This window comes from Canis lupus, chromosome 14, assembly GCF_011100685.1.
Source record: "Canis lupus familiaris isolate Mischka breed German Shepherd chromosome 14, alternate assembly UU_Cfam_GSD_1.0, whole genome shotgun sequence".
NCBI lineage: Eukaryota > Metazoa > Chordata > Mammalia > Carnivora > Canidae > Canis > Canis lupus.
In genome coordinates, this window is record NC_049235.1 from 61,076,254 (window position 1) to 61,103,726 (window position 27,473).

Here is a 27,473-nt window from a genome sequence, read left to right on the forward strand (position 1 = left end):
TCAAGCTAGAGATGCTGCATTACAACATCTTTGGGTTTCCACTTCATCGACAATCATTCATTCTATCAGTATTTGTTGAGCATGTAAGCTGAGCACAGAAAAAGAGAGATCATCCAAAAAAAGAAAAAGTTATTGTGTCATGGAGCTTACAGTCCAGTGGGGAAAATTAATATTAAAAAGATGTATTACAAATTATGGTGATGACATAAATGAAAACTTTGGGGAGAATCCAAGTTCTCCTGTTAGTCACAGAAGCCTCTGAGTAAGTGACATTTAAGCTGAGATTGGAAGGGGGCAATGGGAAAAGGCTGCAAGAAAAGTGTTATCTACTGCCCTGAGTAGGGAGTGCTTGATCGGTCAAGTAACTGAAGCTTTTAATTGTGCCAATGACTAGCACACATCTCGTGGAAGAAACAAAGCATAAAAGTCACTTGCGTCAAGAATGTACATTTATATTGATCATTAATGGGTGGTAATTAAAAGATATTACCCGTACCCTCTCTAAAGAGCAGAATCAGAGACAGGATGCTGAACTGAGGGATTCCAAATGGTTCAACTCTGAATTCACAATTTCCCAAGACCATCAGAGACCCAGATTGGACAATACTTTTTCTTTTTACCTCACAGGGATGATCAAATGAGATAACACACTAAAACCACAGAATTTACAGAGCAGTATGCACATTTTATTTATCCATTGTTAATATAAAGGCATTCCCAATTTCATTCCTGCCTTAATTCCTGTCCCGAATATAAAACATTATTCATCTCTTTAAATTCTCTAATCCAAAATGACATCATCCTGAAATATCTTCCTTTTGTCTTTAGTAAACCTGTTTTTTTCTACTAGTGAAAAATTATAAAATTATTATTGTACACAAAGGCTGTTTCAAACTTACGTTCCAGTGCATTATAAAGAACTTCAAAATCTTCTTTTGTTTGAGGATTATGCCTCCGGTAATAGTCCAATTTAATCCATTCTTCTTTTTCTCTTATCTTTCTTAGTTCTTCCTCTGCTTCCCACTTCAACCTTAACATTTTCTGTCTTTTTAAATCCTTTACTACGACTTTAGCATGCCATTGTCTATAGTAAGTCTGTAACACTATTACCTATAGTTCAATTAAAAGGAAATCAAAAGTGTTTATCATCAACCATATCAGATAATAACAAAAAGCAATGGTGATTATTTCTATTCCAATGTAGTAACTTCTGTAAAGTACCGAGTCTAGGTTTAGCTCTATGCCAGAGATTCTCAAACCCATTAGAACATATAAGCTGTGGATAATGCACATCAGCAATTTGACTTTGAAATCTAGCAAATATGCCTTCCTAGGAGGCAGTAGGTACAATGCTTAAAAGCATAGTCTCTGGAGTAAAATTTAGTCTAGATTTTGCCTCTGTTACTCATTTGTTTTTTGATTTTGGTTTATTTTGCATATAAAGTTTAGCTTCACCCTTACAAATCCTCAATAAATATATTATTGTTATGAATACTGTCTTTAACCATCATTAGCTTAGGCTCACATTTAAAACTTTCATTATCTAAACACAAAGTAGATAGGTTATATGTAGAAACCATCAAAGGCAGGCTGGATAAAAGAGAGACTCAAGCAGACAAGTATGTATTAAGTTGTGAGAAATATAAATATGTCTGAGGTTATAGTATAGTATTAGGTCCTCAAGAAACTTGCAATGTAGCTGAGTTTACATTTTTATTTACTAAACACAAAAATAAATTAAAATATGGAGAGGCTAGATCAAAACTGAGGACAGGGAATACACGGACACATCTCTGTACTGTATCCTAATCCCTGGTAATTATATAAAATCATATAAGCAGAAATCAATAATGACACTGGATCATACTAAAGGAGTCCTCCAAAGAACAGACACTATGAAGAATTCCCTCAAGAAAGGAGGCAGGAAGAATATATTGGAGAAGGAATCTATGCCTATCCTGCATGGGAAAGGTAAGCTAGAAAACACACAAGGGTCTGTGAGACTGCTTCAAGCCCCAAACCAGTGCATCCTGTGAGAAATACAAAAGGGACAGACATCTCTAAAACAATTCAGGTAAACAGTAACAGAAGTATTTGCCTCTGGGCAAGAACAGTTAGTGTCCCGGGCAACCCCCTGGATGAATAGAAGCTCCTTCTTCAGAAAACTAGCTCTCTTTCAGAATCAAGGCTTGGCCATTCCTAAAACCACTGCCGTAAGGCTATAGTAAATAAATATGGGTAGCACACTGGACATCAGGGATCTCAATACCCTGCCTACACACCCAAGAATAACCAAACATTTGGGAAGAGCCCACAAAATATAAGGCTCCTCATTCAACAAAGAAAAGTTTACTTTTGTGTGAAACAGAATTACTAGAATAGTGGTTCTCAAAGAGTGATGGTCAACTCAGCACTATTAGTATCATCTGGAGAACTGTTAGAAATGCAAATTTTCAAGCTCCACCCCAGAGTTACTGAATCAGAAATCCTGGGTGGGGCACAGATTCTGTATCTTACAAGTTTCTGATGTCTGCTAAAGTTTAGAACCACTGTACTAGAGTAAAACAAAACAAAACAAAAGCCAAGACCAGACTAGAATTAACATTTTCAGATGGAGGGAAAAAAAAGGATATTGAATCACTATTTAAAAAACAATTTTTTGATTTTAAAAAATCAATTAGAATGCATTTAACTTGGGTGCTATTAAACTTGTTAAACTTATTAAATAATGACACCAAATCACAGTCTTTTAAATAATAATGTAAGCTTTACCCTTTTACATCATAATCCAGGGATTAGCAAGCAGTTTAGGGCTGGTAGGAAGCTCTATTATATTCAACAAATGGCTTCCCACTCTTCTGCTCTAGTGGCTGATCTATTTCTCATCATCTTCTGAAAAGTAGACAGGGAGAAAAAAGACAAAAGAATTGCAACCCAGTGACTTTAAAAAGTGGCATACATCATTTCCCTTTACATTTCATTTTCAGGCCTTAGTTATTTGGCATTACCAATATACGAAAGAGATTTTGAAACGTAGTCTGCAATGGGGCAGCCAGGTGTCCAGCTAAAGCTTTATCACAACGAGAAGAATAGATATTGGTGGACAGCAAGTAGTTGACTATAAAATGACCTGCATGAATGTGCAGAGCCTAAGAGGAAATTAGTAAGCAAGAAACTTAGGTGAGAAAGTCTTTTAGAATGAAGAGTAAAAAGTCATAAAAATGAGAATGAATGAAAGAAAATTAAGAGACATGGAAGATAAATGCAGACATTCCAAAATATGTCTGATATAATTTCTAAACAGAATGAAGAAAATTGGTTAGAGAAATTATTCAAAATATAATAAAAGAGCATGTCCTCAAACTAAAGAAAGACATGAGCACTCAGAAAGGGTTCATGAACAAATCCCAAGCATATCACAATAAGATTACTAAGGGTAAAGTAAAAATCCTAAAAGCTTCCAGAAAGAGAAAACAAAGAAATGAGAAATTGGCATCAGACTTTTAAACAAATAGAGCTTCAAAGTTATAAAGAAAAATAATTTTGAAAATAAGTTTAAATCTGTCTACACACACTCAAATTAAACTTCAAGAATGAGGTTGATTCAACAGGACTAAGATAGTTTATCTCCCATGCATAATCTCTAAAAGAATTATTAGACAATGTATTCTAGCAAGAAAAATAAGTTAAGGGATGCCTGGGTGGCTCAGCAGTTGAGCATCTGCCTTTGGCTCAGGGCCTGATTCCGGAATCAGGGATCGAGTCTTGCATCAGGCTCCTTCCGTGGAGCCTGCTTCTCCCTCGGCCTGTGTCTCTGCCTCTCTCTGTCTCTCATGAATAAATAAATAAAATCTTTATTAAAAAAGTTAAAAGGGAAAAATTTAAAGATTGAGCAAAAATTTCCAAGAGAGTTATCAAGCTAAATATATCTTATTTGTAAAAAAAACATATATATCAATATAAACACATATAACAGTAAGCAGTTATAATTATGTAGAAAATGATAAGTATATAGCAAATTATATATATATAATTGTAATTGCAGATCATCACTGGATAGGAGGAATGAGGGAGGAGGACAAAGAAATGAAAAACAGAAAAGCCTGCTAAAGTCCTTGATTTATTCATGGAAAAGACAGAACCTGAATAAATATGCTTTAGGTATTAAAAAAATTAGGAAATAAAAAAAATTTAAAACTTTTTATGAGGCACCATTAGAAAAAGAGAAATATAGTACCTGCTTCTGGATTATGAAAGAACAAAAAAGAAAGAAAAAGTTTAGTCAAACTAACAAAGATAAAGAAAGGTTAGTAAAAGAATAAATAAACAAGATATGAAGAACAAATAAAAACCAAAATGAGATGGTAGGAATGAGTACAAAAATATCAATAGTCATACATAATACAACCTTGTTAAAACAAAAAAGATTTAAAGTAAGTACTAAGTACTGAAATCAAGAAGCTCAAGAGGGGTGCCTGGGTGGCACAGCTGGTTGAGCAACCAACTCTTGATTTCCACTCAGGTTGTGATCTCGGGATCCTGGGATCAAACCTTGCATTGGGCTCAGTGCTCCACACAGAGTCTGCTTAAGATTCTCTCTCTCCCTCTCCCTGTGCCCCTCCCTCCACTCATGCTGTCTCTCTCTCTCTCTCTCTCTTCTTCTGTCCCTCTGAATAAATAAAATGTTTATAAAAAGCCCAAGAATAAAATAAATATAATACAAGTAGAAAGGGATCAGTGAGCAAAAGAAGAACTTATTAAATGGAAATTTACTCCTTATACTGGCTTTTAATCAATCACTCTGTTTACACCTCACATCCCACTTCAACCCCCTCTGAACCTCCTATTCATGTTCCAGGATTCCATGGGGCAAATCTATTTGGTTCCTGATGCCATCCCCCTTGGCAGGCATTTAGATTTCCGCTTCCTCAGTTTAAGTAAATCAAGCTAACATTTCTCTTGTCTTCTTTACAACTTTAAAATAATAGACTGGCATTTACTCTTCTCTTTTCTCATGTATTCTTTGTTCCTGTATATTTTTTTATTCCTCTAAAATCATTGTATTGGAGTTTGGAAAGTGTTGTAGAGATTTCCACCTCCTCACCTAATCCATTTTCCCTACTTCCTTATTAAAAAATTATATGACATCACAGAGCCACCATCCAAACCCTGTACGGTAAAAAAGCAAAAATTAGTTTGGACTGAGAACATAAAAACCTATCAGGATGGAATAACAGGCCCTAATAAAGTCAGTTATGAAGTTAACGGGAAACAATATTTCTTTCAAGGACATTCTGCAGCTATAAAATATCCTGACAATCCCCTCCTTGGAGTCACTACTATTTTCTTACTTACTGAGAAATCTAGTTCTCTAAAATCATAATCTACCAGAAACTTTGTTATTTCAAATTAGATAACTAAGAATGAAACATACCATTCTTGCAAGGGGGACGTATGTCACATTGATAGAGAAAAGCAGCCTTGATTTACAACCAACATGCTAAATTTCAAAGAGACATTCCACATCCCTCTTAACTTTGTTACCAAAGGGACAAAGCTGGAGGTACCATGCTCCCTGATTTCAAACTACATTACAAATCTAGAGTAATCAAAACAGTATGCTATTGGCATAAAAACAGACATATAGATCAATGGACAGAATAGAGAACCAGAAATAAACCCATACATATATGGTCAATTAATTTATGACAGAGAAGGCAAGAATATACAATGGGGAAAACTGAAATGCAAAAGAATGAAACTAGGTATTATCTCATACCACACACACAAATTAACTCAAAATGGATTAAAGACTTGAATGTAAGACCCAAAACAAACAAAACTCCTAGGAGGAAACATAGGTGGTAAGCTACTTGACATCAGTCTTGGCAATGATTTTTTTTTTAATCTGACTCTAAATGCAAAGGTAACAAAACCAAAAATAAACAAGTGGGACTATATCAAACTAAAAAGCTTCTGCAAAAAATAAAAATAAAAATAAAAAAAATAAGAAATAAAAAAAAATAAAAAGCTTCTGCACAGCAAAGGAAACCATCAACAAAATGAAAAGACAACCTCCTGAATGGGAGAAAATATTTGCAATCATATATCTGAGAAGCAGTTAATATCCAAAATATATAAACAACTCCTAAAACTCAAAAGCAAGAAAACAATCTAATTTAAAAATGGACAGAGGATTCAAATAGACATTTCCCCAGATGCATATAGATGGCCAACAGACACATGACAAGATGCTGAACATCACTCATCATCTAGAAAATGCAAATCAAAACTACAGTAAGATATCACCTCACACCTGTTAGAATGGCTATTATCAAGAAGATAAGAAATAACAAGTGTTGACGAGAATGTGGAGGAAAGGGAACCCTTGTGCCCTGTAGTGAGAATGTAAATTGGTACAGTCACAATGGAAAACAGTATAGAGGTTTCTCAAAAAATTAAAAACAAAACTACCATTTGTTTTGTTTTTGTTTTTGTTTTTGTTTTTCAAAACTACCATTTGACCCAGCAACCCCACCTCTGGGTATTTAGCCAAAAAAAAAAAAAAAAAGAAAAAGAAAGAAAGAAACACTAATTCAAAAAGATACATGAACCCCTATGTTCACTGCAACATTATTTAGAATAGCCAAACTATGGAAACAACCTAAGTGTCTATTGGTGGATGAATGGATAAAAAGGATGTGAGATATACATCTATACATCTAGAAATATATCTATACACACAATGGAATACTACTCAGCCATAATAAAGAATGAAATCTTGCCATTTATAAAAATATAGATGGACCTTATAGGGAATTTTGATAAGTAAAATAAGTCAAAGACAAATACCATATGATTTCAGTTAATATGTGCAATCTAAAAACAAAGCAAATGAGCAAACAAAAATCATAGATGTCAAGAACAGAATGGTGGTTGCCGGAGGGGAAGAAGGTTAGGGCACAGGTGAAATGAATGAGGTAAAAACTTCCAGTTATAAAATAAATAAGTGTTGGGTATGTAACGTGCAGCATGGTGACTATAGTTAATAATATTATGAAGCATGCCTGTAAGTTGTCATGAGAATAAATCCTAAAAGTTAACCTTGTATGGGAACAGATGGTAACTAGATTTACTGTGATGATCATTTCACATGTACTACAAATATCAAATTGTATTCCTGAAAAAAAAAATACTGTTATGTATCAATTATAGCTCAATAAAAATTGTTTAATTTTGAAAAAAAATAAATAACATGAAATATATGGTGTACTGGACAATTTTGAGTTGGAAAGACAGTAATTCAAAGAATTTTAGTATCTTGAATATTAGTCAAACTTTGGCCCTAATAATCAGATGCTTCTTCAGAGTCTCAAAAAGAAAGTAGTAAAAGAGCAATGGACATCTTCTGATTTAACAGCCATCACCACTAGAGAGACATCGAGTGGGGAGGAATCTGTCTAAAAGTCTCATAGTGGTGGGGTGCCTGGGTGGCTCGCTCAGTCAGCTAAGCATCTGCCTTCTGCTCAGGTCCTGATCCTGGGATCTTTAGATGGAGCCCCATGTTGGGCTCCCTGCTTGGCGGGGAGACTGCTTCTCCCTCTCCTCCTGTTCTTCTGCTCGTGCTGTCTCTCAAATAAATAAAATCTTTTTAAAAAACTAAATTCTCACAGTGGTACTCATAAATGGCCTACGATTCTACTGCTGGCCCGTAGACTGCTTCTTACCTTTTTAACAGGATACAACTGTCCTCAGGAACCCTGCACCACAATGAAAATGAAGCACATTATTTAATCTGGTTACTTTTTTTCTCACAGGAAAACTTTTCAATGAGAGAAGCACTGCATTGACATAGTCTGGCACAGATTCTGTAACTTTTCATACACTTGTATTTGTGTTGCACTAGCCTAAAAGGCTTGAGTCTTTGTCATCATCAAGGGCTGCTTCTGTTCAAATGATGCCCTGAGCTAGAGACCCAGCAAAGCTGAGTCATAATCCAAGAGGACCCTTAACACTGAGTCTGAATCAGCCAGAAACACCCAGCATGGAAGAAGGAGGATTGCTAGTCAGCACTATTTCTTTCTTCACTAATAAATGGTCTTTTCCATTTCAACTGCCAAGTGTTAAAACTACGCAATTCAGTTGAGCACCTTCGGGTAGGAAGAAACTAAGTAGGTATTCTTTAAGCTTAACCCAATCCAGAAGCTATTCAGTAAAGAATTCAAGACACACAATTTGACACATGGCATGCTCTCAATTGTGCTCTATACATGTGGGAAAATGAGAGGAAATACGCCAGCCAGTCCAATAATATGAGAGCATTACTTTTTATCAAATTTCTGTTTCAACTTCACCCTTAATAAAAGCCAAGCAAATTGTCCTGGTTGGTTTCCCCTCCTTCAAGTTAATGAGTCCTGTTGTATGGGTTGTGGTTTCTCTGGCTTCCTCACAGAGGCAGGTTCCTCAGGACACAATCAAGTCAAAGCACAGGGCTGCTAAGAGTGATCTTGCAGGTGGTGAAAGTACGGTAGTTGTTATATGCGTGATCTCATAACAAATGAACTGGGGCATGGAGGGAAGCCTTCGTGTTCTTGGGCTCCTTGACCTCCAAAGTACCAGCCCAGCCTACCTCCTCCAGACCCTTAACACCTGCACTAGCTGCGGTGTTCAGCTGACTTTCCAAGCACCACACACGAAATGGACAGGGAATGCCTGTAAATCTTATTCCAATTGTAAAAATCCTATCATGTCCTGTCAAAATAAGTCCTTGAAAATTCTATCTGGGCCTGGGGACAGGACTACCAGATCAGAAAAGTCAAAGTCTCAGCAAATACTCTGCCCAGAATGATAAAACTGGACAAAATTGTATTTAAAAAATAGCCATTTCAGGATTCTGGAAATTGACCAAAGCCACACATCAAATAAATGTTTATTGAAAAAAAATTACTAAACTTCAAGTAGGAACACTGACAGTCTGTGGCATTTCAACTTAGGGCTGCTCTCATAGCCTCCTTCCCCTAATCCCTGGCTTCATCTGTGTCTACTTTCAGGCCACTAAATTGATTTAAAGTGAGGCAAGGAAAAAACTCCATATTCCCTGAGCAATGTCACAAACAACAGTAAACTCAATGCAAAAAAAACAAAAAGAAACAAAAGAAACAACAACAACAAAAAAATGGCCAGCAACTCAGCTGCAACGGTCTTCCAGAGCAAGCAACAGCCAGGTGAGTGGCCAGAAATTAATCAGGGAGATCAGGAAAGTGAGACAGCCGTAGTGAGCCACCATAACCTCCCCAGCATGCCTGGTAGCCTGAAGGCGGAACACAGGTACAGGGTAAACACATACTAGGAGCGAGCAGAAAAGGCCCCCCCTTCAATATCCCAGGCTAACCGTGAGGCCTTGTGCAGAACAAATACAAGAAAACCCAGCAGAAAGTAAAAGCCAAGATGAACAGAAACTCAACTTGTCTGAACTTTGAATGCATCCTCCAATCCACACATGAGTCCATTAGCAAAAGTGGAAGCTTTACTAGATCAAGGGACTTGAACACAGCCTCTGATCAGTCACTACCTAACCATTATGCTATGCTAAACCAGGGACAACCCTTAGGAAGCCAGACTTACAAATAGGAAAACCACCACCAAAAAAAAAAAAAAATTGAGTGGAGACATCAATGGCTACCTTCTGTGCTAGAGACAGACTCTCTAAAGCAGATTTCAGCAATGACACTGTTGATACTTTGGACCAGATAATCATCTGTTGCAGTGGGGCTGGAGTTTTTATGCTTACGGGATGTTTGGCAGCATCCTTGTCCTCTACTCATTAAAGTACAGTAGCACCTCCCCCAAGTCATCATAATCAAAAATGTCTGCACCAATGTAAATGTTGCTATTAAGCACATGAAAAGATATTCAATATCATTAGCCATCAGGGTATAGAAATCAAAACCACAATGAGACAACACTTCACACTCACTAGGAGAGCTATAATGAAAAACAGAAATAACAAGTATTGATGAGGATGTGAAGATACTGGAATCCTCATATACTGCTCCTGGGACATAAAATGGTGCAGCTGCTCTGGAAAACAGTCTGGTAGTTCTTCAAAATGGTTAAACCTATACTTACCATATGATCTAGCAATTACATCCCAAGAGAAATGAAAACATATGTCCACATTAAAATGTCCATCAGCCCATAAACAGACAAAATACAGTATATACATTGGCATGGATACTATACCTAATTGAGTATATTCAATGGAATATTATTCTGCAATATAATAGAATGAAGTATTAATACATGTCACAAGACGGATGAGTCTTGAAAACATTATGCTATGTTTAAAAATATTTATTTTTATTTTTATTTATTATTTTTTAAAAATTTTTATTTATTTATGATAGACATAGAGAGAGGCAGAGGCACAGGCAGAGGGAGAGGGAGAGGCAGGCTCCATGCCGGGAGCCCGACATGGGACTCGATCCCGGGACTCCAGGATCACGCCCTGGGCCAAAGGCAGGCGCTAAACCACTGAGCCACCCAGAGATCCCCCAAAATATATATTTTTAAAAGCCAATCACAAAAAACTACATATTGTATGATTCCACGTATATGAAATATCCAGAATAGTTAAACTGATAGAGGCAGAAAGTGGATTAGTGGTCTCCCAAGGCAGAAAACATTGGATGGAAATAGAGACTGACTGCTAGTGGGTCCAGGAATTTTTTCTGGGATGATGACAATGTTCTAAAATGTTGTGTAACTGTTTCTATAGTAAATAAATTAATTAATTAATTAAAAATAAATCATTAAATTGTATACTTTTTAAAAAAGTATATATTACGTTGAAAATAAAAGTTTTAAATGGAATAAAAACAAAAGAAATAAAATGGTACATTAGAAAATACCTATGTAACATAAAAGAAGACAGTAAAGGAAAAAGAGGATGAGAGAGACATCTGACATAGAGAAAACAAGTAGCAAGTGTTTGATACCATCCAATCTTATCAATAACATTAAAATAAATGTATTAGACATTCCAATCACAAAGTAGAGATTATTAGACTGCATAAAAAGATAAGATCCAATTATACGCTGTCTATAAAACATACATTCTAGATTAAGACTCAAAATAGGTTGAAAGTAAAAGGATAGAAAAAGACCATGCAAACAATAACATAAAGGAGTTGGAGGAGCTATATATTAATATATATCAAAGAAAGCAGACTTTAGTATCCTGTTGCTCTCAATTACTCTGGAAAGCTCCGTAGGTGACTCTACTATATGAAGGATTAAGGCCAAGGTAAAGAGAAGATGAAGCTAATAATGGCCAGAGGTAACACACAAATCCCTGGGGCTCTGCAAGCATAAGGAAAGGACTAGGAGCATTTAGCGTTCTGGTTCCTTTTACTGAGGGGAAAATGGAGATAAAACCTGCCTTTAATACCAGTGAAACAGAACTCACACTGATAAAGACTCTCTTCTTGACCAAACTCTGATTAAGCTCCTCTGAGCAGTTTCTCAATTAGGCTTCAACTCTTGGCTTCTGTGATTATCTCCGCATTGTTCGATTTTCCCCAAGTCCTGCTAAGTCAAGCTTAAGGAGAATCCCTCCCTCATTTGATCAGGTTCCTCATCTTAAAACATATCCCCCCCAGATGATGCCTAATCACTCAGTGAAAAACCCTGTTAGAATGCTTTACTCTCCCCTTACTCCTGATGTTTTAGTAATTTTCCACCATTGACCCCTACCTTGGCTATAAATTCCCACTTTTCCTTATATTTAGAGTTGAACCCAATCTCTCTTCCCTTCCACAAAACTCCACTGTACTAGCCCCTCTTAAATAAAGTCTTCCTTATCATCTTTAACATGTGTTATGAATAATTTTTTCTTTAAGAACACTCATGTGGGTTGTTTTATAAGCTGGTGTGGCTTAAGAAAACACAAGTAGACACGCATAGAACAACTGGCTTATTTATTTCATTTTTAGTATTTACTCATAATAAACATTCTCTTACCGCCTGTAATCTTTGAGCATGGTATTCTGCTGCTGAAAAATATTTTCCTGGTGTCACCAGTTTATCAGTCATATTTGATACATACACACCAATTTTAGTCATCTGTGTGGATGTTGTATTTGTAGTTTGTTGGAGCTTTTTTCTCAGAAAAACTGTCTAAAATAAAAACATAAACATTTATTTAAATATCCACAATATAGACATATCAGTGAGTAAAGAGCACATTTTCCTGTGTTCTTAATTTTCTGTTATTATATGAATTACCATATAATTCCTTGGAAGATTTTAATTTATTTTTTAAGTTTTTATCTGAATTCCAGTTATTTAACATACAGTATAATATTAGTTTCAGGTGTACAATATAGTGAATGAACACTTTTATACATGACCCGGTGCTCATCATGACAAGTGTACTCCGTAATCTCAATCACCTACTTACCTATTCCCTTCACTCCCTTCCCAAACTGTCAATTTGTTCTTTATAGTTAAGTCTGTTTTTTTTATTTGCCTCTTTCTCTGTCTCTCTCTTTTTTTTGTTTCTTAAATTCTACATAGGAATGAAATCTACATAAGAATGAATGGTATTGGGCAGCCCCGGTGGCGCAGTGGTTTAGCCGCCTGCAGCCTGGGGTGTGATCCTGGAGACCCCAATCCCGAGTCCCACGTCGGGCTTCCTGCAGGGAGCCTGCTTCTCCCTCCTCCTGTGTCTCTGCCTCTCTCTCTCTCTGAATAAATAAATAAATTTTTTTTAAAAAGAATGAATGGTATTTGTCTTTCTCTGACTGGCTTATTTTGCTTAGCTAATATGCTCTAGCACCATCCAAATCATTGCAAATGGGGAAAATTTCCATTTTAGAGAGGTACACAGAACATTTGTTGATTTGCAGTTTGAAAAACCTACATAGAAAAATAAAAATATTACCTGGGTATCTCTACAAAATACATTGTCTTTTTCAGGAATCTTTTTAGGTACAGTTTGTGTTCCAGCATTATGATATTCTATTCCTGTTATTTTATGTCTGAATCCACCAAGAAATGGTTTGTGAAAGTCAGATTTAATAATCTCAACAGGTACCTCCTGGTACTGAGCAATGCCTAAGGAGGTAAAACCAAGATTGAATGAAAGTTCACCTACAAAGGGACTCTAAAATACTTTATCTAAAAGACATCAAATAACTAACCAGTTTGTACTTTGACAGTTATGATTTGAGAGGCATCAGTTAATCCATGTATTCTTTTGATTGGAAATAGATCTGGATCTGTAGAAAAGATTTCCACCTGTACAATATCCTGTGGCTTAACTCCATATTGCAGTAGAGTCTCATTATTTTTAAGAATCCTTCCTAAAAATGACATGAAATTAGAAGAAGAAGCATTCGTAGAAGTATGGCAAAGAAATAACTACACATACTAATTTCAAGGGGATGGAAAATGTCAAAGATGATTATATAATAAACACATATAGTTTAAGTACTGAATAGAATATTGATGATGTTCATTCCTTGCTGTAATGTTAGTACAGAAAACTCCACAATGGGAAAAGTTAAGATGCAAGAATTCAGCATTACAAGTAAAGCTACAACTCTCATAGGATTTCTCATCAGAAATACAAATACATAATAACCCTGAAACTCCGTAACTATTTAAAAAAAAAAACAACCATATTCTATGAGCAAAATCATATTCTAGACATTGACTTTCTAAAAAATCAGTGTGTTATATGTAAACACAGGACATATCTTTATCAGGGAAAATTTGATTATTTTCATACCCATTCCTCTCTCCAGTACAGAAAAGCATAAACTCAGAGTTGCATCTTTCCCCTTCTGTTCCTATAGTCAGAAACTCATATAAAGAAATTCATGAAAAAGTGAGGTTAAGCCTCAGGTCTGTGCTGGAAAAAGTGTACATTACTCTATTTTTATGTTATTTTTCGTATTTTTTTAGTTCTATCTCCTTTTATTGGTTTATTCTATAAATTGACCCAAATTTTACTTCTCTATTTTAAGGAATAAAAACTATGCATAATGTTAATGGCTGCTGTTTTGATAGAATCTATATCACTCTTCCAATGCATGGTCTTCCTAAATTACAATTAAGAATTTAAACATAGCAAAGGTTTTGTTACCCTCCTTCTTAGAAATAATATCAGATACCACAGCCTACTTTAGCTATGTTTAAGAAAGCACAAAGTTCCTTGAGTTTCAATTTCACATCCCAAATTCTTAACTTAAAAAATTAACATGAATATTATATGGACTTTGTGATAGGCTGAATCATGGCTCCAGAATATATCCATGTCCTAATCCCCAGAACTTATTCCAAATGCCCTTAGATAGGATGGAAGGGAGATTTGACTACAGAGGAGAAGATGATAAACCAGAAGCAGAGAGAGATTTGAAGATGCTCTGCTGCTTGCTTTACAGATGGGGGAAGGGGCCATGCAAGGTGTACAACTCTAGAAGCTGGAGAAGACAAGGAGCAGATTCTCCCCAGGACCTCCAGAGGAGGAACAGCCCTGCCCACAGGTTGGCTTCATTTGAGTGAAACTGGTCTATAATTGCCGGCACTCGGGACTCTAAGAGGAATCACGTGTTACTAAACTTGTGGTTAATTTTTACAACAGCCACGGGAAACTAATACAGACGCCCAGAGCCCTCTTCACTCCTCTGGTTTGTGTAGTAGGCTTAGTCCCACCAAATTCGAACTCCAATTCACGGACGAGAAGAAAGCACCTATGTTAGAGGGAAGCTGACACAGAATCCGCTCTTTTACTGTCGTGGCTCACGTAAGCCCGGTACCCAGTGGAGATGCCGCCACTTAAAATACAGCGAATTAAGGTCATAAAGTACAAAGAACAGTCTCAGATACCACTGGCTAGTTACTCCATTCTCAAAGTGCTCTTTCTTCTCCAATTTGGAACTTCATCTTATAGTTAATGCCAAGCAGTTTCAAATATCCTTTTTGGAGTCATACCTATATTTAAGTTCAGATCCTGTCACTCATTAGCTGCGTGAATTTGTACAACTTTCTCAAGCTTTAGTTTCCTTCCTCCAAAAAAAAGTTAATAAAATACCTACCTCAAAGGGTTATTGTGTGGACTGAATGATAATGTGATAATGACGCAAAATATCTTGTAGATGGACTAGCACATGGTAAGTCTTAATAAATTAACCATCGTGATTGTTATTACTAGTAATTATTTAAATTTTCGTGTTATTTCCCTATCCAAGCTTTAATAGTCAGTTGTTTGAATGCATGAGCATCTTAATTTATAGCACATTCATTATAATAGTTTTTTAAAAATAATTTTGAAATCGAACTTATTGTTTTCTTTGATTTGATGAGGAATTTAATAGGTAAGGCTTACCCTCTTTTTAGTGTTTAGGATTTTCCCACAAAAAATGTATTCTTATCTCCATGGAAACCTTTTTTGTATGTGGCATTTTAGAAGTTAAGAGCAAAACTTTTTAAACTAAAATATTAGCCTCTGTGCAGACATATTCTACAGAAACATTTATTTAGCCATGTTGTTCTCACTCCCTCTATCACAGTTACAAAGACCAAGTCCTCTCATGACATAAGGCTACAATAAAGTGGGTTACTCAGTATTGCCCACAAAATATAAATAAACTTGAACATCATAGGATTGTGAATTGGCCTTAGTGTATAAAGTCTGACAGATAAACCATTTTTAGTCCTCTTCTTATTCTCATTCCTCATCTACTTCTCTCAACCTCATTGCCTCCCACTCCTCACAGAGAATCTACTTCTAGCCACTCTAAACTTATCACTTCCCCAAAGTCCCAGATTTTCTCACCCCTTTGGGACTAAGCACAAGTATTATCACTTTTATTAAATGAAGCTTTTTAGAATCTCCCACTTTCCTTCCTCTCTGTTCTCAGAGTGTTTTGTGCTTATCTCCATTAAAAAACATTTACACATTATGTGTTAACTATTGCACACATTGTCTTTCTGACTAGTCTATAAACAATTTGAGAACAAAGATTTTGTTTCATGTTTCTTTACATCTTCAGTTCTTAGCTAAGTATTTAGAACAAATATATACTCAATAGGGGGCAGCCCGGGTGGTTCAGTGGTTTGGCACTGCCTTCAGCCCAGGGCGTGACCCCGGGGTCCCGGGAATGAGTCCCATGTCAGGCCCTGCATGGAGCCTGCTTCTCCCTCTGCCTGTGTCTCTGCTTCTCTCTCTGTCTCTCATAAATAAATAAATAAAATATTTAAATATATATATATATATATATATATATATATATATATAGCCTCAATAAAAATGTGTCAAATGAATGCAGAATCACAATATAATGTTCCAACAGAAGATAACAATATATTTTAACAAATCAAAGATTTTGATTATTTACATGGTAAAGCTAAAGAAGTCTTGGTAGGTTTTGTTAGCTTCCAAACTTACCTGCATATCTTATCTGCAGTGTATCGGATGGAATAAGTAATTGGTATGAAAAATGATCCTTGAGGTATTTTACAATGGTGTCTATTTTAAAAGGCATTATAATTTCCTGGCCCATAGGAAAAAGTACAACTTTTACTGTAGATAAAAAGAGAAAAGAATCATAGTCAAAAGCAAGGGTCAGCAACCTACAGTCCATAAACAGAGAATTATGGGACAATTTTTAATAATACTGAAGGCAGATTGCCCCTGCCGTGTTCCCCCACTGCACTTCCATGATAAGAGTTACATTTTAATATCTACGGGAAATGACATTCAGATTTTATTTTGCAGATTAATCCAGAATCTCAATAATTAGCATCAGGGGTCAACACCTGCACCCCAACTCCAGCTTAAAGTTCAGATCCTTTTTCCATTCTCTGCAATGGGCATCAGTGCACATTTAGAATTAACTCTTCAGTCAGAATAGCACAAGAAATAGGAAAACTAAACTGCTTTTAAAGATTCCCAATATTTGGTATTAATTGGTACTAATCTGGTATTGGCATCTAGTATTATATTACTCAGATATAAATACGGGAACAGCTCAGAAAATCAAGCATTTTTGTGTACTGAGTACTGGAACAGGAGACCCTGAGACCTACAAGGTGTCCCTGAACTTATGATGTGCACACTTTGGTTACATATTGATAGCATGCATCAGTAAATCAGTGCATACTCATCAAGTTAAGAAAATCCAATAGAGGGGGATTCCTGGGTGGCTCAGTGGTTTAGTGCCTGCCTTCAGCCTGGGGTATGATCCTGGGGTCCTGGGATCGAGTCCCACATCAGGCTCCCTGCAGGGAGCCTGCTTCTCCCTCTGCCTGTCTCTCTCTCTCTCTCTCTCATGAATAAATAAATACAATCTTTAAAAAAAAAAAAAAAAAAAGAAAATCCAATAGAGAAATTTTCAAAGTAAAAGATCTCTAAATCCATTCTTCTTTCCATAATTGATTTATGTCTACAGTTACTAAAATGAGAAACAGAAAAAACACTCTTAATTACAAATATTTAGAATAACTACACACTAATCTAATTTTCACAAAAATAGGCATTACGTGGCTCACTAGCCATTCTATAAAATAGCAATTCAAGACACTTACATATTAATAATAAAACTTTTCAAAAGTTTAATATAATGGGGTAAACTTTCTTCTTTTACATCTACTGACTTTAAGTTTTAATGGAGAAGATCAATAAGTAAGATGGAGGGCAGAGTACAAACTGTAGGCTGAAAAAGTTTTATATATTTCTAGAGGCCTGACACATAACAATCTTCATAAAGCTAAATGAGACTTTTATCAATAATCTCAGAATGAAATTTAACCAGGCACTGTTGATGCTAAGGTTCTTTGAGATTGTTAAAATTTACTTTCCTAGCTATCAACAAAGAAAACACTTTCATAGATGTTAAGTCATCAGAAGGCTATTCTAGTTGTTTTATGGATTCAAAATTCTATGGTTAATATATTTTAACATTTTCATAACAGTGACTTCCTAAGCTTTGGGAAAGGGAGGTGTATGAATTTGTGAGCCTCAGAAAGTACAGGACTAAGACAACTTTATTCTAATCCCTAAGTATTTGTTATAAACTACTATCCGGCAATCACAGAAATACCAAAAAACGGAGCTCACAGGCTGGCTCAGTCAGTACAGCATGTGATTCTTGATCTCGGGATTGTGAGTTTGAGCCCCATGTTGGGTACAGAGGTTACTTTAAAAAACAAACAAATGGAGACCAAATTTATAGTGAATAGTGAAAACGAGGGATAACAGCTTCAGTTAGGTATAATAGGGCTTAATTAATTTCTTCTCCTTCCTTCTCATTCTTCTCTTGTATGGATACACCACACAAGGGTAAACTACTCCACTGGATTCAAAAGCTACATTTCATCAGCCAAACAAGCTGCTGTTATTATTGTTAAAAGATGGCCCCATATTCACCACCCTATGGATGAACAATTTCAAAACTTATGGACAAGAGAGAGAAGTAGCAGTCAGTTAATCAGCCAACTAAGCTGGTTCTAGATGTAACCACTTTCTTGCTGCTCCACTTTGGCTTTGTTACCAACAATGTAGTGGGAACTCCTACACACCATGAATCTTATGCCTTTAAAATTAAACAATATAAAAATAAAATAAAATAAAATAAACAGTAATTCAAGACAACAATTTTTCTGAAGCTAAATATAAAGTTAACACTAAGAAAAAGTGTGGAAATATATATAAGTAACAAGGTATGAGGAATGAACTCTGGATATGAAACTAAGAAATCTGGAGTCAAGTTCCCTTCCAACTCTATCTAGCTACGAACAAGTAATTCCAAAGAGGTATGCAAAAGAACGACAATTGTACTCAAGAATTTCCCATTTTACCAGGTCCCTAAACATTTTAAAAACCTACTTTATTTAGGAAAGATGGATCAATATCAACTTAAAATGTAATGGTGTTCATCTATTCAGGGAAAACAGATACTATAGAATAGAGTACCTTCACACTTAATTAAGAGATTAAGTGGTAGTGGCTACAGAGGTTTTGGTGGGTAAAGGGAAGGAAAAGTATGCAATATCAAATATAAAACAAATCTTCAAGCAAAATAAATTTGAAAAAGCAACCATTCTTCAAAACGAGGAAAAGAGATTCCTGTCTTCCCCAAGTAATACCTGTTGCTAAAGGATCTTTCATCGATGCTTTCAGAGATTCCTTTATCGCCTTTATCTTATCCAGAAATGCCAGAGATCCAGCATGTGAAAACTGTTTGGCTGACTGCACTGCATTATCATGTTTAGTGAACTTGTGCTTTACAGAATTTCTTCGAGAGTATGAAACTCGTTTGGGGAACAAAACTTCTTCCATGAATTGTTCTTCATCTTCTGGCTCCTCGTTCAAGAAGCTCTGGTCATTTTCCTCTTTCACATGTGTCGTGTGGCCTTCACTGGATGGTGTGACTTCAGATTCACTGCCTTCTGCTTGACCTGACTCTGGAAGCTCCTCCGAGGAAATTGGAACATTGATGGTCTCAAAAGCATCATCATTTTCTTCTGACGCAGTAACAGCATTCTGAGCACCAAATTCTTCTTCCCGATCAGACATTTTTCTGAACCAAAAAAATATATGAAAAATAAATATATATATATATGTATTTATTACACATAAAAAATTCTTACACCAAATATCAAATTCAGTGCTGGTATACAGTGATGTTCATAACATACTGCAATGTTGCTCACTATTTTCTTTTAAATACTGATTATTTTAGTAACGGCATTAGGTAAAAGCACCGGGGAATTTTTAATAAAAACACCATGAAAAGTAAAAATATCACTAAACGAGAACCTCAAAACACAATTTGAGAAAAATCTACTGTCAAGAATATATTGAAAAATATTTTAAAATATATTGTCAACGCTTCCCTATCCAATGAACAATGCCTTGTGAAAGGGTTTATTTGAAAAGCTTTCTTTCTGAATACAAACTAACACAGGACTTTTATTTCTGGGATTACAACGGATCAGAAGCTGTAAGGGATCTGCCAGCGACCCAGCAACCACACCCTGTATGGTAAGCACTCTTTGTAGTAGCTTTGTTCTCACAAACTGTAGCAAGTCTCCAATGACTTTTGTTCCCCACAACAAACAAGTGTGGGTTGATTTTGGAGCTGACTAGTGCCCGAGGTACAGCAATCCAGAGCTCTGGCTTGGGAGACTGTGACAGCACCCAGGACCTGGGGCCAGAGTGGGCTCGGGCAGCCAAGGGCCAGGCTGCAGGGGCAGCAGCGGGATCAGAGCTCTGAGGAGCCAGTACATCAGGGAGCCTACCTGTAGAAACTGGCAGCCATCAAGGGAGGATAGAAGTGACCTGGAGGTGTATTTCTGTGGCAAGAGCAGGGGCGGATTAAAATATGGAACAAGTAGTGAAGTGGGAAAGCTGTGTTTGGGGCTAACACATTAAGCACAAATCCTTACATAGAAAAAAAAAAAAAAAACCTTAGTGAAGTTCTCTAGCCTTCCTCAAATATGGAATATCTGGAATAAAAATATATATTTGTTGAATTCAATGAATATAGCATTATAATTGAAGAGAGAATTGGGAAACTAAAAGATAAATAAAATGATTTGATATAGAATGCAGCAAACAGATAAGGATATGAAAAATATGAGAGATTAAGGGCCATGCAAAAGAGAAAAAGTCTAGCATATCTATTGCTAAGTATATCTTTCTGTGAGCTCAGAATGGTTTTATACTTTTAAAATAAAAAAATAGCAATGAATATGCAGCAGAGACTGTATGTGGCCTGAGAAGCCCTTTCCAGAAAAAGTCTGTCAGCCCCTGATCTAATTAACAGATGTCAAATCTGAATCACAGAGGAAACAAAAAGATAAATGAGAGAAAATATTTTTAAAGTAACGGTTGAGAATTTTACAAAACTCTTTTTTAGTATATGTGCTGCCAAAGCAAGCATGAGAATTTTACAAAACTGATGAAAAGTATGGATCCAAAGATCCAAGAAGCATAACATAAACATACACCCAATGGGATAAATATAAATAAATCAAACCCATATGCACTGTAATTACATTACAGAATAACAAAGAGAAGGTCTGGAAAGCACACAGTGAAAAAGGACATATCACCTACTGCTTTGGATTAATTTGCTAATATTAATACAAAGGAAAGAAAAGCAAAATCACTGCGGATTTCTCGTCAGAAATATAGAAGCCAAGGTAACAATGAACTAATTAAAAGATAGCTATCAACCTAGAATTGTGCATAGAGCAAAATTCTCTTTCAAGATAGAAAATAGGGATCCCTGGGTGGCGCAGCGGTTTGGCGCCTGCCTTTGGCCCAGGGCGCGATCCTGGAGACCCGGGATCGAATCCCATATCGGGCTCCCAGTGCATGGAGCCTGCTTCTCCCTCTGCCTGTGTCTCTGCCTCTCTCTCTCTCTGTGTGACCATCATAAATAAAGAAAAAATTAAAAAAAAAAAAAAAAAAGAAAATAGAAATATTTATACATAGTTACCACAAAGATATCTGCTCTAAAGAAAGTTCTAAAGGATATACTTGAAGGAAGAGGAAAATGGGGTCAACAGAACTTTGAAGTGCAAAAGAAAAGGTAAACAAATAAATTATAAGCATACGGGTAAACCCGAACATATACTGTCAACAGAATAGTAGTAGAAAATTAAAATATTAGACAATAAGAATATATGACTGGGAAGGGAAAGATCAGAGTGAACTGTTCTCAAATTCTTATACTTTTTACGAAATTGAGGGATAGGATACTTAACCCTAGACTTTGTTAAATTAAAAGCATAGCGGAATTTCTAGTATGGCCAATTGAAAAACTGAAATAAAGTTTTACACTTCCAAAACAATAAAAAAAAATGTGAAATGAGAAAAAAAACTGAATAAAAACTCAATTTTTAAAAAGTTCAAGAAATTTCTTTAGGTTCTCACACACCCAAAATTTTCCTTTTGGTTATTTTCTCCCATTAACAGGCCTGATTAGAGAGAGAGTATCATAAAGAAGCCCTGACTCCCAGCAACATACTCCTCCCACCCCTGGAGAGGCTGAGGTAATGCTTTTGTTTCTATCTGTTGGGTCACCTTCCCTGCACAATGTCCAAGATGTCATCTTCTAAAACAGCAACAAAATCAAGAATGTCTGCTCTTCAAACAACATAAGTAGAAGAATAAAAAGACAAACCACAGCCTAGTAGACAATTTTTTGCAAAGCTTGTATCTGATCAAGGACTTGTACCTGGAATATATAGAAAACTCTCAAATTTCAGTGAGAAAATAATAACAGTTTAAAAATGAGTAAAATAGGGGCACCTGGGTGGCTCAGTGGTTGAGCGTCTGCCTTGGGCCCAGGGCGTGATCCCGGGAGTCCTGGCATCAAGTCCTGCATCGGGCCTACTTCTCCCTCTGCCTGTGTCTCTGCCTCTCTCTCTCTCTGCCTCTCATGAATAAATAAACAAAATCTGAAAAAAAATAAAAATGAGTAGAATATTTAAACAAGTCAACAAGGAACATATACAGAAGGCAAATAAGTGGAGCCAGGACTAGAGAGGCACAAGTGCGATGCGGCACCTGCGCTGTGCTAGGCTCACAGGTGCACCTAAAAATAAATGCGTCCTGAAAATCCGGGTGAGTTGCCTCAACCGCCTCCGTCTAGCCCTGACCCCGAGAACAAGCACATGAAAAGGTGCTCAGTATCAGGAGCTATTAAAGAAACGCAACTATGGCGATATATCCATATAGATTAGAATCTCCCAACCGTATCAGGTGCTAGTGAATGGAAGACACGTGGAACTCCTACCTTGAAGGCGGAAACGGCGATTGGTACAGCATTTGAAATAACTGTCAGTTTTCTTATAAAATTAAACACACATCACCTAGCAATCTGTGTTCCTTACCCTGATGGGAGTGAAAAACTACATTCATACCAAATTTGCTTACAAAAGTACATGAAGCCTTTATGCTTAATCTCGAACCCTGGAAGCAAACGTTCCTCGGTTGAGGCACGGACCCACACACTAGGAGACGTTCATAAAATAGACTACTACTCATCAACACAAAGGAGTAAACTATCGATCCAGCGGGGGTGGGTCTCTAGGGAGGCCTGCTCGGCCAGCTGCACGTGAGGGTTCAGTGAAGTGAGAGGCCCGGCTGCGGGCTCCCCGCCGGAGCGTGCCCGGGGTCAGGGCCCAGGGCAGCCCGGTCGCCGCCAACGCGGCCCTCGTCCAGGGAGCACCTGGGCGCCGGCGCTGCGGGACGGCTGGGGCGGGGCGGGGCGCGGCGCGGGAGGACGGGCTGAGCCGGGGCTTCGCTGGTCACTCCGCCCGCCGCGTGAACTGGCATCGTCTTTACGTTGACGGTTCAGACGTAGACGTTTTAGACTTTAAAAACTGCTCAACAAGGAAGAAAGCAGCCCCTGTGATGATCACGCGGACCTGCCCCTTTCACCTCCCAAGCACGGTCCCCGACGGGCCTACGATGCCGGCGTCACTGCTCCGGGGGACCCAGTCCTGCGGGGCCAAACAAACCTGTTGCATCTTTAAGTCTTTTCAGAGGCTCGGACACGAGCGTGGGGGAGCGGAGGGTGCCACGGAGGACGCTGTTCTGAAGCCGCCCATTGGCCACCCGGGACCGTCGCCGTGGGCGCCCGCGGTGTCCTGCGGCCCGACCGGGTCCGCACGCGTCCGGCTTCTTAACCACCACCGGGCAGACTCGCGGCGCGGAGAGACGAGGCGCCCCGCCCGCCGCCACGGCCCCGCCCGGCCCCGCCCACAGCCCAGCCCACACCCCTCCCGCCGCCACGGCCCCGCCCGGCCCCGCCCACAACCCCTCCCGCCGTCACGGCCCCGCCCACGGCCCCGCCCACAACCCTCCCCGGCCCCGCCCATCCCGGAGCATCTCGGGGCTCCAGGTCTGAGCCCCCGTGAGGAGAGCAGGGAACGTCGTGCAGGTGTGACCCGGATACAGGCTGCGAACCCCTGGGGTCACTATCTGAGCACGGGGTGGGGTACGGGGTGCGGCCCCCTCAGCGCTGCCAGGAGCCGCCCGATGCCCCCCACACGGCGGCCTGAGACTGCGCCCCGGCTCCGCCCCCCGCCCACGGCCCCGCCCACGGCCCCGCCCACGGCCCCGCCCACAACCCTCCCCGGCCCCGCCCACCGCACGCTGCCGCTCCGAGCCCCGCATCGCAGAAACAGCCAGAAAAGGACAACAGGATGCTTTGCACGGACCGAAGCGAAGGTGGAGCTTCGTCCCGCGGCCAGGCAGCCCCGACCCCGCGGGACAGCGCCCGCACACAGCTCCGCGCCCCGCGCCCGGGCTCCCGGCTCCAGGCCGGTCTGCGGAGGGGCCAGGAGAGGCCGCCAGAACCTGTCCTCCCACCTGACCGACGGACGCAGCCACCGGGTCGCTGAGGTTTCGAGGGAGCCGCGTCCGCACCCGCCCCGCCGCTTTCTCTTACGCCCGCCGCATCCTAGCAACGGCCCTGCCGCCGGCGTAGGTCCCGCGAGAAGAGGCGGCGCTCCCGCGGGAAGAAGGGCTGTGGAGAGGGGCGGGGCCGGGGCCCAGGGGGCGGGGCCGGGGCCCGGAGGCGGAGCTGGGGCTAGGGGCGGGGCCAGGGCGGAGCTAGGGCGAGGGGCGGGGCCGACCTAGGGGCGGGGCCGGGCCGGGGGCGGGGCCGAGAGGGAAAGCTGGGGGTGTTGCCTGGTGCGGGGCACCTAGATCCCAGAGTGAATGCGGCGCTGCTGTCCAAACTCCCTCATACACTTGTGCAAGGGCACAGTTCTCAGAACCAAACGCTGACAGCGGTTTGGTTTATAGATCTAAAAAATCAGGATTGGTAAACACACAGAGTGAGAGTGAAAACCTTGACAGAGGAGAACATGGTCCAAGGCATTAGGTGCCACTTGGCTTATGTTCAAATTAGAACTTGGCTCTTAGCTTCCTGGCAGCCTAAGAGAAAGGGGAGACAGGAGCTATTTCCTCTTCTAAATCAGGAGAAGCAAAGGTTTTGTTAATCACGGAATCATAGGTATTTTTCCATTACTATAAATTCTGCAAATTAGGGTTTTTAAAGAAGCACGTTTATTGGGGGAAAGGATGAATTCTGCTTCTCTTGCAAATATATTGGTAACTATCATATATTTTCATTTTCATTAGTTTCCATGAATCTTTTTTAATTTTCTAATTTCCTGGTTGACCCTCTTCCTTTAGTGGGATGCCCAAACGCTGAGTTTCTTCTAAATTTCTTCATCTGATTGAGTTGTAGTTTCAAAGCATTATGGTCTGAAAATATGCAGGGCACAATCCCAATCTTATGGTATCAGTTGAGACCTGATTTGTGACCCAGTATGTGGACTATTCTGGAGAAAGTTCGATGTGCCCTTGGGAAGAATGTGTATTCAGTTGGGTTCGGATGGAACCTTCTGTATATATCTGTGAAATTCATCTGGCCCAGTGTATCATTTAAAGCCCTGGTTTCCGTGTTGATGTTCTGCTTAGAATATCCCTCATTGGCTCAGAGTGCCATGTGGAAGTCTACTATTAGTGTATTATTATAGGGATCCCTGGGTGGCGCTAAACCACTGAGCCACCCGGGCTCCCCCATACAAATCTTAAGATGATTTGTTCCAGCTCTGAAGTCCACGGTAGGGATCCCTGGGTGGCTCAGCGGCTTAGCGCCTGCCTTTGGCCCAGGGCGTGATCCTGGAGTCCCAGGATCGAGTCCTGTGTCGGGCTCCCTGCATGGAGCCTGCTTCTCCCTCTGCCTGTGTCTCTGCCTCTCTCTCTCTATGTTTATCATGAATAAATAAATAAAATCTTTAAAAAAAAGAAAGAAAATTGTGGGCGACTGCGGACTACCTGGAGTAACTGAACCAAACCAGGCCCGGACTTGCGTCCCTCATTCACTCAAAAGTCTCGGGAGCCTAAAGGGTAAATAGTTGGTAGACGCTTGAGAAAGGGCTTGAGAAATGGTTCTCAGGGCTCGCTTGTACGTGATCGCCCACATTACACAATAGATACAACTTATTCTGACCTGGTCATAAATGTAAATAAGGGTCTGTCTGTCCTTGCTGGTCTGTTTATCATACCTAATATTCCTTTGAAGTATGCACATCCTGAGCAACAAGCTTATCTATTTACCAAGGTCTTCTGGCACCTGTGAGTCTGTCTTGCATGCTGAGAAAGGGGAACTTTGGAGGGTTTCACAAACCTTCTAAAAATAAACACCTTCTTGGCTTTGTTTTGTTCATGCTATAAAATGTTGTAAAACCTTGAATAAAGCTGGAACTGCTTGGACATCATCCACTGTGTCCTTCCTGTCACCATCTCTTTACTTTTATTTTCCTCATCCCCTTATCCTCAGGACCCTGATCGTGTTGCCACAGTGCATGCAACATAAAATCCATGGTATTTTGCTAGGGATTGAATTAAATGTGTAAATTGCTGGGGTAGCATTGACATTTTCACAATATTAATTTTGTCCAATCCATGAGCACGGAATGTTTTTCCATCTCTTTGTGTCTTCCTCAATTTCTTTCAGAAGTGTTCTGTAGTTTTTAGGGTACAGATCCTTTACCTCTTTGGTTAGGTTTATTCCTAGGTATCTGATGCTTTTGGGTGCAATTGTACATGGGATTGACTCCTTAATTTCCCTTTCTTCACTCTCATTGTCAGGGTAGAGAAATGCCACTGACTTCTGGGCATTGATTGTGTATCCTGCCACACTGCCGAATTGCTGTATGAGTTTTAGCAATCCTGGGGTGGAGGCTTTTGGGTTTTCTATGTACAGTATCATGTCATCTGCAAAGAGGGAGAGTTTGACTTCTTTGCCAATTTGAATGCCTTTTATTTCTTTTTGTTGCCTGATTGCTGAGGCTAGGACTTCTAGCACTATGTTGAATAGCAGTGGTGAGAGTGGACATCCCTGTCGTGTTCCTGATCTTAGGGGAAAGGCTCCCAGTGCTCCCCCATTGAGAATGATATTTGCTGTGGGCTTTTCGTAGATGGCTTTTAAGATGCTGAGGAATGTTCCCTCGATCCCTACACTCTGAAGAGTTTTGATCAGGAATGGAGGCTGTATTTTGTCAAACGCTTTCTCTGCATCCCTTAAGAGGATCATAAGGTTTTGTTTTGTTTTAGGATCATAAGGTTCTTGTTTCTTCTCTTATTGCTGTGATCTATCACGTTGATTGTTTTATCAATGTTGAACCAACCTTGCATCCTCAGGATAAATCCCACTTGGTTGTGGTGAATAATCCACTCAATATACTGTTGACCCTATTGACTACTATCTTGGTAAGAATTTTTGCATCCGGGTTCATCAGGGATCCTGGTCTGTAATTCTCCTTTATGGTGGGGTCTTTGTCTAATTTTGAGATAAGGTAATGCCGGCCTCTTAAAACAAGATTGGAGGTGTTCGTGCACTTTATACCTTCAAAACAGCTTCACTAGAATAGGT

General features: G+C 39.2%; 1 protein-coding gene across 4 annotated transcripts in view; it reads right to left on the reverse strand.

Annotated features, from left to right (window-relative positions):
- The window catches only part of IQUB (IQ motif and ubiquitin domain containing), a 55,330-nt gene extending 30,787 nt beyond the window's left edge, over positions 1–24,543 (reverse strand). The window contains exons 1-7 of one of the 4 annotated variants that reach the window (XM_038557519.1): positions 24,395–24,543; positions 19,153–19,586; positions 16,454–16,588; positions 13,203–13,364; positions 12,944–13,116; positions 12,022–12,177; positions 900–1,110 (exon numbers count right to left, since the gene is read on the reverse strand). In XM_038557519.1, the coding sequence (XP_038413447.1) occupies positions 900–1,110; positions 12,022–12,177; positions 12,944–13,116; positions 13,203–13,364; positions 16,454–16,588; positions 19,153–19,582 (1,267 nt within the window). In that variant the 5' untranslated portion in view covers positions 19,583–19,586; positions 24,395–24,543. Of the gene's footprint in view, positions 1–899; positions 1,111–12,021; positions 12,178–12,943; positions 13,117–13,202; positions 13,365–16,453; positions 16,589–19,152; positions 19,587–20,307; positions 20,331–22,327; positions 22,384–23,541; positions 23,718–24,394 lie in introns of those variants that run through there. The other 3 variants (XM_038557518.1, XM_038557520.1, XM_038557517.1) reach the window with 3 other exon arrangements.
- Positions 24,544–27,473: the final 2,930 nt, after the last annotated feature.